General features: G+C 50.9%; 1 protein-coding gene and 1 long non-coding RNA gene across 2 annotated transcripts in view; both read right to left on the reverse strand.

The window, feature by feature from the left end:
* The window catches only part of LOC122149400, a 28,024-nt gene extending 18,847 nt beyond the window's left edge, over positions 1-9,177 (reverse strand). Inside the window, exons 1-2 of the long non-coding RNA XR_006162989.1 lie at positions 9,136-9,177; positions 8,900-8,976 (exon numbers count right to left, since the gene is read on the reverse strand). This is a non-coding gene — a long non-coding RNA (uncharacterized LOC122149400). The remainder of the gene's footprint in view (positions 1-8,899; positions 8,977-9,135) is intronic.
* CXXC4 (CXXC finger protein 4) lies at positions 5,112-6,520 on the reverse strand. Its single transcript, XM_033060323.2, has one exon. The coding sequence runs from the start codon at positions 6,351-6,353 to the stop codon at positions 5,148-5,150; it is 1,206 nt and encodes a 401-aa protein (XP_032916214.2). The 5' UTR covers positions 6,354-6,520; the 3' UTR covers positions 5,112-5,147.
* Positions 9,178-13,783: the final 4,606 nt, after the last annotated feature.

Genomic DNA, 13,783 nt, shown 5'->3' on the forward strand with positions numbered 1-13,783 from the left:
ACCATATGGACAATTTCACTCGCAAACAACCATAGCTCAATGATTTAAAGCAAGTGGTTTTCAATGCAAGTAAAAAGCAGTGTTTGTATATAAGTATGTTTGTATGAAAGAGGCTGTTAAGTCCTTGACTGGTCTATAATTTTGCAGAATTTCTTGAAATTCTGTTCAGTTCAATACCAAATCCCACCACTAAGAGATTTCCTTAGGCAGGAGTAACTTCATTTTTGCCCCTCCTTAACAATAGTATGTACAGCGTATTAAGCAGCCATTTATTCTCTAAACTGAACAGTAATATCATGGGGTTTGGGCACTTTCTCTGCTTTGCAAGTATCACATGAGGAAAAGGAAACAACAACATATGAAACGGTAAACCAGGCACCATCCAACCACATTTCAGAGGAAATCATTTGCACTCAGTGATCTGCCAGAACTACAAGGAGACCGAAAGTTTGTCTCCTCTGGGCTCTAAACATATTCCTCCACCCCAACTCCCACCAAATACAGCATGTTCCTGTCTTGCAAGACATGAACCTAACACCAAAGGAGATCTCCCTCAAGGAGATTTCTGAGCAGCAGACTGCAGGCACTGGTGAGCAAAGACATAGCTGCTCTGGTCTCTGCTGGAGGAGGCAGTAGGAAGACTGGTGTTGTCCCCAAGAACCTCCAGAGGTCAAAAGGAAAACTCATTATTGAACGTGTATTCATCCCAGACAGATGCAGTTATCTGAATGAAAGCAACAAAATCTTATGGCAAAATGTTCAATAAAGGTCAGATCTTGCCCTGCCTCTCACTTCCTCCCCTCCCTGCTCACACTGACACAGGAGGATCATGCACCCTGTTCGAAGCCCCAAGCAAGAGCACCACAGTCACTCAGAGAGGGCTCTGTTATGGTTCCAGAAGCCAGTTCCAGCACCAGGCACACTCCCTGCAGACTCAGGCCTGGAAACAGAAGAGCAGAGAACCCTGGCAGAGCACCAGAGGCACAAACGAGGAGGAAAGAGAGGAAAAAACAGCACTCAGGGCTGATCAGGGCTTTGCAGCCAATGCCAATGTAAATTGCGCTCAGGGCAGATGGCAGTTCTTGCTCCAGCTGTAAACGCCCGGGAACAAGGACTGCTTTTTTGCCCTTTTGCAAAGTGTTTAACACATGCACACAGGGAGCCTTGGCCAGATGGACGGCTACGAGGAGGTGGCAGGCAGGAGAGACAGCCTGTCATACAGCAGCACTGCTGATGTTTAGTGATGAACGGCAACACGAGCTACAAGGTGGTCTTTATTTCCACCTTCCAGTAAGCCCGTTGGATCGTGTTAGCCGCCTGCTTCTTATCAGACTTTACAGTTCCCCCTCACCACTGCTCAATTCCATCATGCCGTCACTTAACTTGTGCATGTAATTTAAAGCCAGATAGACGGCAGGGAAATCGCTTCCTCTGAGGCCCCTACTAATTGACCCCTATCCACAGAGCTCAGCAGTCTTCCCTTAACAGCGCTCACACGCGCTACTGCAACACAAAGTGCAAGTTCGGAGGTTGCCAGCGCAGCCTCTCTCCCCCATGGCAATGCCATATGGCGTTAAGACTTTCAGGATCAGACGCCGTTCCTGCTGAAATCAATCATCACAACCTATCCCTGGAGAAGGCCATCTCAAAATCCCACTGGCTTGAAGCACAGCTCAGCAAAGTGCCTCAGATTTGGAAGCTGGTATTGACTCAATCAGGTTGGCATGCAAATGCTCACTTTAATAGCGCACATATCAATTAGCTGGGCTGTTACAAAGGGAGCAAGTGGTGCCCGCTACAATGACAGCATGCCTAAACAGCTGATATTTCACATTTGGCAGGACCCTTCAGCTCCTGCCAATGCAAGTCAGCCTCTTTCCCTGAACTTGCTGTCATGCTAATGAAAATGAGCACAAGGGCAACTGAGATTCATACCCCAAATGGGGTTCACTTAAAAGAGAGAAGGATGTCAACTACCATCAGGCACCTAGTCTTCATAGTCTGCAGCAGAAGGTACAGACGTACACCAATCAGAGGAAAATAAGTAGTCTCTATGGGTAGATAAAGATTATGTCTCTTTAAACTGATTGTAAATCTGAATGAACGCAGAATGTACATACACAAGTAGGCAGCACGCAATGTGACGTCAATCTGATTTTTATAGATTTATTATTGCTGTACATAAAATTTCCTAGTAATAATAACATTCTATGAAAAATACTAGAGCATTGGGACACTTTTAATGTGAAAACAGTACAAGAAAAGTAGGAAAAAATAATTCAAGTGTTAAAAAAAAAATGCTGGGTGAGAAGCATTTCATGAAAAATGCAAGGGTCAGGAACTGGAAACCATTCATGTGAATCTGTCTTCAACTCCATATACTGTCTTTGAGAGTTATATCCTATGCCTTTGTTACACCAGTAGAAGAGATTTAAAGGAAAAAGAGAAAAATGGCTTCTGTGGGATCAGACAGTTTACAGCTTATTGGTGTTTTTCTAATTTTTCGTTTGTTTTTAAACATGGTTCCACCCCCTGCCATAAATCACCCCTCCACTTTGCAGCCACCATCAAGTACAATACACAAGTCATCTAAGTGTGTAGTGGAATGTGAGCCCCTCAATCCTTGATGTACATCCATGGGACCGTGTCTATCGAGGTGCCAGGGGATCATCCACACAGAGCAGTGGATTCCCCGGGAGCACAAGCCAAATGAGTTGCTCCAGCCACTCACTCTGCAGGGAGGCTGCCCTTGCTCACCCCCAACACCGCTGCTGCAGGGCCCTCGGGGAGGCCCTGTCACCCTCTGACACCCTTCCAGCTGGTGGCCATACAGCCAGAGCACTGCTCTTGCACCTGTTCTGTAGGCAGTCCTTCTGTCACTTTATTGGTTAATTTAAATTTTTTATAAAGAAGAAAGAAGACATAAGGAAAGTAACCATATAAGTAAGTTATTCTTCCTCTCCCACTGACAAACCACATTTCTGTAAGGAAATTAGCCACATCCTGTGACAAAACTTTGTGATGGGCCATGACCTGCAGAAAACTGATGCCTTACTGACATCTCCACAGCTGGAAAGAGAAACCTGTTTCCTTCGAGTCAATACAGCAGCAGAGGAGATTTTGTGTTTAGGTATCTGACAGAGCACAAACAGGAGAGAGCAAGTGGAGGAAAGAGAGAATGAAGAAAAGAAGTGAAGGCAGCTGGTTATGATAGCACACGAGTGGCTAATTAAACCATGGGTTTTACTAGTCACAGTGGTTAAACAATTTTAACGGGAGGCATTTTCATAGCACTCCTGAAAAGTTTTTAACACTACCGAACACTTTTGTCAGGAGAAAGGAGGTTCTGGAAAAGTGCTCAGAGATGCACGCAAACCCATAGGAAGATCTGATAATGTACAAATTTGCTTCTTCCAGAGATAGCTCACTTTCTGCACAAATCAATAAACCATCAGAACCTATCATTTATCACAAACATTAAATCCCAGCAGCAGCCTGGTTTGCAAGCCTAATGAGGGAACCTGGCACACAAAGGCACTCTCAGTGCTGAGTTGTGTGGGGGGAATTCTCCACGCCTCTGGTTCAGGGAGTCTCTTTTAAGCTGTACTCAGTATTAACAGACCAGGGCGTTAACTATCCTTGTTGTAAACTTGCTACAAAACCAACAAAGGCATATTATCGAGAAAAACAAGAGCTGAAAACCCAGTCTAGTTTCTATCCCCTGGGAAGTCCATCCTGGTTTTTGTGCTAGCAATGCTGGGTCACCATTCACAAAAAAAAAGAGCTAAAAGGATGCACAGCTAAGAATTAAACTTTCAGCAAGGGCAGTTCACTCTTTCAAGAAGGAATTAATTAGTTGTTTTGATGAGGTTAGGAAAGAGTTAATGCTATCAGCCAAATGTCAGTTAACCCCCAAATGTTGCTTTTGTCCCATGGCAATGTCAATAACAACACTATTATCTCAATTTATTTAACACAGAACAAATTAATTGGCTCTAAGTGTTGCTTTTTCGCTGGAATCCCTCATCCCATCTCTTCTTGGAGAGAGCTCCTGTAAGCAATGAGCAAGGGAATAAACCGCTATGCAAACACACAGAGGCACACACACACACAGAGGGAAGTTGCAATTTCTCACTTAGCTGCTGATTTCTGTGACTACAAATCTTGGTGTCACCCACCAGACACTACTCCTCTGTACTAAATCCATCATCCTCGACACCTTCAGACACATCTGAGATGCGTGTCGAACCAGAAACACTATAATTTTAATAATGACAAGGAATTAAGTGTGATTACTAGTCTTTCCTCTCACTTGTTTCCTTCCCCTAACGATACCATCCAATTGCCATTTTCCTCACGATTGTGTGTTTTGGTTCCCATTGTCTGTCGTACCCAATACAGTAACCGAAATGTCTGGGACACGGGATCTGCCTGTCTCTCATACATCTAGCAAATCTGAAAACCTGTTGTTACAGCTTTGGGGAACACAATACATTGTCAGTTCCGAGGAAACGTTGTAAAAATAACCATACATACAATTCAGTCAGAAATCAGTTCAGTCATACCTGTGCTATTATTCCATTGTGTTTAATACATCGCAAGCATTAAAGACATTACCAAAGAGATCACTTGGGTGCGTTTCACCTACTACCGGGCTCCACGGCCCGTGGTCTGTCTGGGACAAGCTGCTACCAGCCAACCTGGAGATGAACTTGCCATTGCTTTCCCTGAACTTCTGACAGCAAGAGCGTGGTGTTCAGCTAAAACTTTCCCATCTCCCCGTTTCTACAAACCGCCCCGAATCGTCATGATTGCCAATAATTTAAAAAAAAAAAAAAAGGGGGGGGGGGCGGGCGGGAAGAGAAATAAAAAGAAAAGAAGAAGAAAAAGGAACCAGAGAGCCAGCAGTCTTATGGAAACAGCACGGCAGGTAAACCAGGTTAGCATCGTTCCGTAACGGCCACGAGCTGGCGGGGCGGGGGCCGGCGTCCCCCGGCCGTCTCTCCTCGGCCCGCGGCCGGGAGCCAGCGGCCGGGGTCCGGCTCGGCGGGGCGCCGCGGGAAGGCGGCGTTTCTCTTCCCTGCGGGGCGGAGAGGGGCGGGCGGCGGAGCCGCGCCGCGGGGAGCCGCGCCCGCGGCGGGGCTCCCTCAGAGCCTGAAGGAGGCCTCGGAGAAGGGATGCTGCATCTTGAAGCTAGACAAGAAGCACTGGAGGGGCGGGGGCAGGGGGTTGAGGAGGGACGGCGGGAGGCTGGGGAAAAAGAAATCATCTCCTCTGACCTCTAACGAAGTGCCCGGTTTTTTCTTAAGCTCTTCACATTTCCTAAATTTGCAGATCTGGTGTCCCGTTTTGCGGTTCCTGCAACTGCTGCAGACTCCACAGTTGATGAGCCGCTTGCAGGGTACGCACACCCCGCAGCGTTTCCGCTTCTTCTTGGCGGGGTTGCCCGCCCCGGCTCCGGCCCCGCCGCCGGTGCCGCCGGCCCCCCCTCCGCCGCCGCCGCCGCCGCCTCCGCCGCCCCCCGCGCCGGCGGCGGCGCCCAGGGCGGAGGCGGGCGAGGCCGAGGCGTGGCTCTGCGGGCAGTCCGCCAGGTTGGCGATCTGGAAGGCGCTGTCTGTGACGGCGGCCGAGGCCGCGGCGGGGGAGTGCAGGGCCGTCATGACGATGACCCCGGGGGGCAGGGAGAGGCCGCCCAGTGCCGGGATGGCCGAGAAGGTGCCGACGCGGTCGGGGAGATTCATGATCTCGGCTTCGGCGGCGCCGCACTTGAGCTTGTTCATGCACTCCCCGGCCAGCGGCCGGCAGTGCTCGGGGGCGAGGGTGGAGAGGAAGTTGCCGTTGGCCATGGGCAGGGCGGGCTGCTCGGCCGGCGGGCAGCTGGGCTTGCCCAGCCGCTGCGAGTCACTCCGGTGGTGCATGCCGCCCCTGCCGGCGTGCAGCGAGGAGGCGGCGGCGGCGGCCGCGGAGGCGGCGGCGGCGGCGGCCGCGGAGGAGGAGGAGGAGGAGGGTTTCCTCGCGCCGCCCGCCGCGCCGCCGCCGCCGCCGCTGCCCCAGAGCATGGCGGTGGCGGCGGCGGCCGTGGCGGTGTCGCAGTTCCAGGGGGACATGCCGATGCGGGCGGCGGCGGCGGCCGCCGCGCTGGGGAAGATGGGGGTGGTGATGCGGGCGATCTTGGCCGCCTGGGGGAAGGCACCGCCGTTGGTCTTGTAGAAGGTGGCGAAGGAGCGGTACCTCTCCATCTCCGAGTTATAATCCACAAGGCTGTTGAGGGCCCCCTCGGGCAGGTGGCTGTCCTTGGGCAGCCCCGGCGCCTCGGGGTTGGGGCCACTCTCCACGCACACGTTGGTGTTCATGGTGGCCGGGGCGGGGGGGCGGCGGGAAGGGACGGGACGAGGGGGCTGGGGGCCGGGGGGAGAGGGACGGGGCGGGGAGGGGGGGTCGCTTAATCCTCCTCCGGACGCATCCCTGCGGTCGGTGCTTGGCCGGGCAGCCGTTCCTCCGGCATCCTCACGGGAGCTGCCGCAGCTGAAACACAAAAAGTCATTTCCGAGGGGGTGCGCGCGTGCGGGGGGCGCTCATGGCCGCCCACGGCCCCCCCGGGGGAGGGGGGAGCACACACGAGTTGGGGGCACACGCCGCCGTACCCGCGGGCACAAGGCTCGAAGCGCCGGTCCGGGTGGAGCACGCCCGGTCCCGGGACAAGGTGGGGGCGGGGGACACGACACGGAGGCCGGGAGCTGCCCACCTACCAGCACCGGGAAAAATGAAAAGGCAGGGAGAAAGGGCGGGGGGGAAAATAAATAAAAGGAATTAGAAAAAAAAAGAAAAAAGAGGGAAGTGGGGGAGGGAGCCGCCAGCTGCCACGGTGTCCTTCTGAGCCCGGCGGTCATTAGCTGCCTGCCGGCACAGCTGGCTCCGCCGGGCGCTGGTTGCGGCAGCACCAGCTCCCCCGGGCCCCCCTCGCCGCCTCCGGGTACGGGGGGGCTGCCTGCAGGCCGCGGGGGGCACGGGGCTAGATTTAAAAAAAAAAATACTTAAGCAATTTCACAGCTTGTGATCCCGGCGCCTGCAGCTGTACTAACGACAGAGTATTTATCCCAGCCTCTCGGGGAGGATTCCCCGCCGCCGCCGGGGGCTGCGCAGGGAGGGCTGGGGACACACACACCGAGACGGGGACAGCCCCTCTGTGGGCGCCGCGGGGCAGGGGGCTCCGCCGAGAGACAGCGCGGGAACTCTCGGAAGGGCACGTCGCTGTACCTGCTGAACTAGCCCTCATCAGGGGAAGATGGCTTTCTGCTTCAGGCTAGCAAAGTTTAGGAGGGGGCTAAGGACACGGCGTCCGTTTTATTTCCCACCGCACCTTTTCTCCCCCAGAGAGGTGAAGTGGGATATTTTAGTTCATGGCAATGAGGAAGGTATATTTTGGCAGTCTGTGCAAACTAAAGCAAAACATAAGCATAAGTTAAAAAGCCCTCCGTTTATGAACACTGCCTCTTTGTTTTCCAGATGCTCTACCTGAATAGTTCAGATATTTCCAGCATCTTTTCTGATGTAGGGCTATCAGAAACGCTCACTCGTGAGGCACTCGTAGGGCTACGTCTAGTTTCCAGACTCCGGTATGTTTAGTTCAAAATGGTTATCAATTACGGTAATTACGATCATAATTAGATTAATGAACCGTTTGCAGCCCAACCTACCGAGTGCAAAAACTTCGTCTTCTCCCAACGTCGTGCACTGAAAGCGGGCTTTATGTAAACAAATCCAGATGAAGGGAGCGTAAATCTACAGAAGGAACCTCACCCCCAGCTGCACTGGGGACTGGCGGGCGTCTTTCCGTCGGGAAAAAAAAAATAAAAAAAGACCCGAGCTCGCTCGCAGGAGCCACCTCTGTGTTTCCACGTCAGGGAAAAACCCAGACTCTCATTGCCTTCAGAGGTCTAGTAGCAATACAAAGGCTGCCCCGGAAAGCTCTAGGCTAAGCGTCGTCTTGTGGAGGGATGCGAAGGATTTGCTTACAGCAAAAGAAAAAAAAAACAAAAACCTTTCCCGTTTCCAGAAAGGAAAACCTAGCTGCATGTCCTCGATAACAACTACTCAATAAAACTAGTTTTGCCAGCCATGTGTACGAAAGCCACGCATCTGGTAAGGAATAAAATGTTAGCATTCAGCTTTTATTCCAGAAGTCATATGCATTTTCTTGCCCTATTTCCCTCAGCACTAAACTGACTTCTCTCCATCCACAAAACCTTCCCTCGCTGGCTACCTTTTCTCTCTCCTCGATCCCCTCTCAGGCTTTATTGCCACCAGCAGCGAGAAAATGATGGTGCCCACCAACCGGGTCATTATTGTTTAATCGATGCATCTCCGGGGCATGAAAAGGGTACCCGAGACGCAGTTATTGATTTCCCTCCCCCTCTAAACTATCGCCCTCTTTTCCACGAATGAAATAAATAAATAGAAATTGTTAGCCGGGCTTTGCGATTCTGTCCCTGCTTAAGCTAAATGTGACCGTACATGTTCAATATTGCATGTGTGCTCTGCCAAAGACAGAGAGATCAAAGGTCATATTTAACATTCAGGAGGAGGGGCGGGTGCAGATTAATTAATAAATTAATATAGCGACGCCTTTTATTGCCCAAGTCTAGCATTAATCCACTTTTACGATCCCAGAGGACAAGAACAACAGAAAAAAAAGAGCCCCCAAGAAACCCACAAAATTTTTAAAAATCCAAACAACCCACCCCGCTAAAAAAGCCCCACAACTAAAACCCAAAACCACACACACACACAACCAAAAAAAACCAAAAAACCAAAAACCACCCAAAAAACAAAAGAAAAAAAACCCCGCGAAGGATAAGGGGGGGAAAAGATGAGGGGGGAAAGCAAACCAGTCACTTACCAGGCTCTTTATTTGGGGGGGCTTGAGTGTGCAGACGCTACCAGCCTGTCTGCCTTTAATTAGTTGCACATCAGTCCCTAACACAAAGAAGAAGAAGAAGAAGAAAAATATCCAGATGTGCCTTGGCAGCTCCTCAATTACAACTTTGATACTTGTAAACAAACTGCGAGGGGCGGTGGGAAAGGTGGGGGGGGGCGGGGGGGATAAATTAAGCCGCCGATCCACTAAACAAATACCTGTAAGTGGCTTTTTTCCCCCCTCTCCCTCTCTCGCTCGGTTGCAGAGAAAGGAGGAGGAGGGGGGAGCAGGGGAGGCGGCGGGGGGCGAGGAAGGAGCAGGCACAGAGGGAGGGCGGGGCGGGAGGGAGTGTGCGTGTGCGTTTGTGTGTCTGTGTGTGTGTGTGCGTGTGCGCGGTGGTCTCCTCTGCCGGCGCTGCTCGCCACTCGTCTCTCGGCGCCCGCCCTCGCACACAGCGCCGGGAGTGCGTGTGCGTGTGGCGGTGCGGGGGAGGGGAGGGCGGGGGCGGGCGGGAGGAGATCGCCGCCGAGGTGAGGGAGCGCGCCGGGAGGACGCAGGGATGCGGACACCCGCCGCCGAGCGCTGGCGGGGCCGCCGCCGAGCGGCGCGCACGGGCCGCGGCGCAGCACGGGGCCGCCGCCGCCCCCGCCGCCCCCGCCGCCGCCGCCCCCTGCGCTCCCCTCCCGCGGCGGGGGCGCTGCGGCCACGGCCGCCCGGTGCGGGGCTGCCGGCGGGGCGGGGCCGAGCCGCGCCGCAGAGGGGAGGGGAGGGGGCGGCGGGCAGGGCGCGCCCCCCGCGCTGCGCCCTGGCACCCTCCCCGCGGGCGGGGAAGTGCCGGCAAACTTTGTGCCCCGGGAAGTTTGCGGAGGGGAGCGGCGGTCTCCCCGCCCGGCCCGGCCCGGCCCGGCCCGACCCGCTGGGCTAGAGCGGCAGGCGCCCCGGTCAGCTCACGGCCACGCAGCACGCAATTTTTCACGCGCGTTCGCGGATCTCTAATGACTACCAACTCCCGACCATGCCATAATTTTTTTTTTTAGACGCGTGAGGTGCTGCAGATTTCAGGCATATTTAGGCGAAATGGTTCCAGCTGAACCGAGGATGTTAGACAAGTGTCTCGGCACTCATTAGAAGTGCTTTCTCAACATTTGCCCTCTGCAGGTGCCAGAGCCCAGGAGGCGAATGGCACCTGTCCAGCCAGGCCACACGTACCCCGCCCCTGAACTGCCAACACTGAAACGTATCGCTTAACAAGTCACTGTCGTACAAGTACTGCATGCAAACACACTACAGTTCCTTAAAGAATTTCAGCAAACTATTTTAAAAAAACCCAACCAAGCCCACCTGCCTTCCCCAGAGCTCTCGCAAGCACAAAACCGGGCCTATATTCACTGAATAAATTATGCATCGCAAGTTCTTCATCCAGCCCCTCCTGGTACCTCCAGAGCAAGCACTGCTACTTACAGAGCAATTGCTGCAGCCTGGTGCTGCTAGTGTGGGCACTAAGCAGTTAAGAAATGGATGTTTCTGCCAAGAAAACAATTTTAACCGTTTGTAAATTACAGAAAAAGAAGGGGAAATTGCACTGTTTCATTGGTTTCATATGTAAGTAAATGAAGGACTTATGTGCAGGCTGAAGTTTTATTTCCTTCTATTCCAAGCTGAATTCAAGCTCGGGGTGCTCAATTCTACAGAATTACCCAAGGGAGAGCACTGCAGGAACCTTTTCCTGGGAGCAGCAAGACAAGGTGGATTATAGCAGTGGGGTTTGGCAGGGACCAGCAGCCTTGTGGCTAATGCTCCATTAAGTGAGACTGACTGGTACAGATGAGGGACAGTTTTGGTCAATCAGGTAGGTCGCAGACCTGCAAGAAGTCATGCCCCTGGCATTTATGTTATGGATTGGTACACTTTATTTGAAAGCAGTATAGTTTATCTAGTTAATTAGCTGCCTCTAACCATACAATATGCATTTTAAAATACCCCCAAACATGGATTTACATAATAAAGCATAACTTCCCAACTAGCTAGCGTCATCCTTTATGACAGTTCTGCTGCCTTTTTCAAAGTCTTTTCTGTCTTGATACATTTTAACACAAACTTATTGGGGAGGGGGGAAATACAAATGAGGGGAAACGGTGTTTCAGTAATGTCACAAAGTGACAAAAAACAAGAGCTTTTCCTGTTGAGATTCATTCCCTACCACTTTTTTCCCAAATTAGTTGTCAAAAGCTATATGCAATGCTCCCAAACACTGAGGATGTTTTTCAAACACAGACTTCTCCTGAACTCTGAACTTCCTTTAATCACAACCTGTGTCTCACTTAAGCAATCCTTTCCAAGTTAATTTATTACTCTTGAAGGAGTTACATTTTTAATAAGCTTAAAGAGGAAAAGGGGGAAACTCTGATAATCTTTTCTCATGCATAAGGAAGACCATTTCATGTATTTTTTAATTGTCATGTGAATTAAATTGCAGTGCTATATATAACCTTTCTGCTTCAGCCTGGAAAGTTGTACACTTTTTTTGGTGTTGGAGAAGAAGTGTGGAATCCAGTTCAGATGTCTGGGGGCTTTTGTTCGTTTGGGGTATTTTTTTGGAGAGGGAGGGAGGAGAGGGGTATTTCTGCTTTTTGTTTTGTTTTTGGATACAAATCCGTTTTTTCCTGCATCCTCCCCACAGTCTGGGAGCTGTTATGTTCAGGAGTCTATCAATGAGGTAGCTACAACTGTCTGATGATAACTCCTAAGAAAGCAATTCCAGATTTTCCTTTTCACCATAATCTGTGCTTTGATGGTAGAGGCAGAAAGTTAAAAATCACAGCTCTGATTTTTGTTCAGAAGCCATTCCTATTTCTTTTTCAGCAGGAATGCAGCTAGAGCAGTATGTTGTGACAGGGGAACATGGGAGCTGTCCTGCCTTTGTAAATATTGAGGTTGTTCTGAAAGAAAGTTTCAAGAAACTGAAATTCACATGCAGTTCTTGTTCATTCTGTTACTGACTCTAGTGTGTATCTACAAAGTAACCACTGTAAACCTACCCAGATCCATCAAGTTTTATAAGCATCCTACCAGAAACAGAAAAAGGACGTGAAGCAAGTGCTTGGGGAATTCAGCAGCTCATTGGATTCCAAGCTGGAGTTTTGGGGTTTTTTCCAATATCATTACTCTTTCCTTTCTTCTGTTCTTTTCCTAGGCTTCTTAAAGCTCATGCATCCACTGTCAGGGCTAGACTCTGACCCTGTTGCTGTGTTTGGATTCCCTTCTGCTGGGCCCAACAGCTCTAAACTGGACATACTGCAGCTCAGGTTCTCTCTCAGGCTAACCTTGGGGTGTGGGCCTTTGTTACAGAAGAACTGAGGATAGGGACTGGAAAAGTAGCTGCCTCTGCTCCGCTCCCTTTGTCATTATGAAATCTCCCACCTTGAAATGGAAATGGTTTTCCTTCAGGACCATATCCTTTTACCGGCCTGCAGTTCTGTGCCACACCTGTTGATGAAAATAGAAATAGTGGCTCAACTGTTTTCCACCCTCAGGAAGAAACTCATTTCTGGCCAGCCTTTCTTCTAGCCTTGCTGGCTGAATGCACTCTGAATGTACGATCCTTTCCTTCTTAGATGAGGGTAAATTTTAAAAAGAGATGCATAAGTTTTCTCAAAATTCCCAAAGCACATACTTTTAAACTTCATTGGTGCAAGAAACATGCAGCAATATGGAAATGTTTTGTACACCATCCACAGCCATAACAGCACACCTGCACCCATTGCCTGCAATCCCTCATAACTCTTTAACATCCTTTGGGCTACAAATTATTTCATAGACTGTAGGGGACCTGGGCTCCAATCTAACCCAAAACCTATCTGTTTGCACCGCCATGATACCAAACCCAGCTCCTCTTGAGCTGCACTTCATCTCTGTGACTTACAGCAGTGTTAGGCTCCTTCCTTCCTTCCTTCCTTCCTTCCTTCCTTCCTTCCTTCCTTCCTTCCTTCCTTCCTTCCTTCCTTCCTTCCTTCCTTCCTTCCTTCCTTCCTTCCTTCCTTCCTTCCTTCCTTCCTTCCTTCCTTCCTTCCTTCCTTCCTTCCTTCCTTCCTTCCTTCCTTCCTTCCTTCCTTCCTTCCTTCCTTCCTTCCTTCCTTCCTTCCTTCCTTCCTTCCTTCCTTCCTTCCTTCCTTCCTTCCTTCCTTCCTTCCTTCCTTCCTTCCTTCCTTCCTTCCTTCCTTCCTTCCTTCCTTCCTTCCTTCCTTCCTTCCTTCCTTCCTTCCTTCCTTCCTTCCTTCCTTCCTTCCTTCCTTCCTTCCTTCCTTCCTTCCTTCCTTCCTTCCTTCCTTCCTTCCTTCCTTCCTTCCTTCCTTCCTTCCTTCCTTCCTTCCTTCCTTCCTTCCTTCCTTCCTTCCTTCCTTCCTTCCTTCCTTCCTTCCTTCCTTCCTTCCTTCCTTCCTTCCTTCCTTCCTTCCTTCCTTCCTTCCTTCCTTCCTTCCTTCCTTCCTTCCTTCCTTCCTTCCTTCCTTCCTTCCTTCCTTCCTTCCTTCCTTCCTTCCTTCCTTCCTTCCTTCCTTCCTTCCTTCCTTCCTTCCTTCCTTCCTTCCTTCCTTCCTTCCTTCCTTCCTTCCTTCCTTCCTTCCTTCCTTCCTTCCTTCCTTCCTTCCTTCCTTCCTTCCTTCCTTCCTTCCTTCCTTCCTTCCTTCCTTCCTTCCTTCCTTCCTTCCTTCCTTCCTTCCTTCCTTCCTTCCTTCCTTCCTTCCTTCCTTCCTTCCTTCCTTCCTTCCTTCCTTCCTTCCTTCCTTCCTTCCTTCCTTCCTTCCTTCCTTCCTTCCTTCCTTCCTTCCTTCCTTCCTTCCTTCCTTCCTTCCTTCCTTCCTTCCTTCC

The sequence above is a fragment of the Catharus ustulatus genome, chromosome 5, assembly GCF_009819885.2.
Source record: "Catharus ustulatus isolate bCatUst1 chromosome 5, bCatUst1.pri.v2, whole genome shotgun sequence".
Taxonomy (NCBI): domain Eukaryota; kingdom Metazoa; phylum Chordata; class Aves; order Passeriformes; family Turdidae; genus Catharus; species Catharus ustulatus.

Excerpts from the sequence above, each read along its gene's own strand:
- CXXC4 (XM_033060323.2), bottom strand. The coding sequence starts at position 6,353 with ATGAACACCAACGTGTGCGTGGAGAGTGGCCCCAACCCCGAGGCGCCG.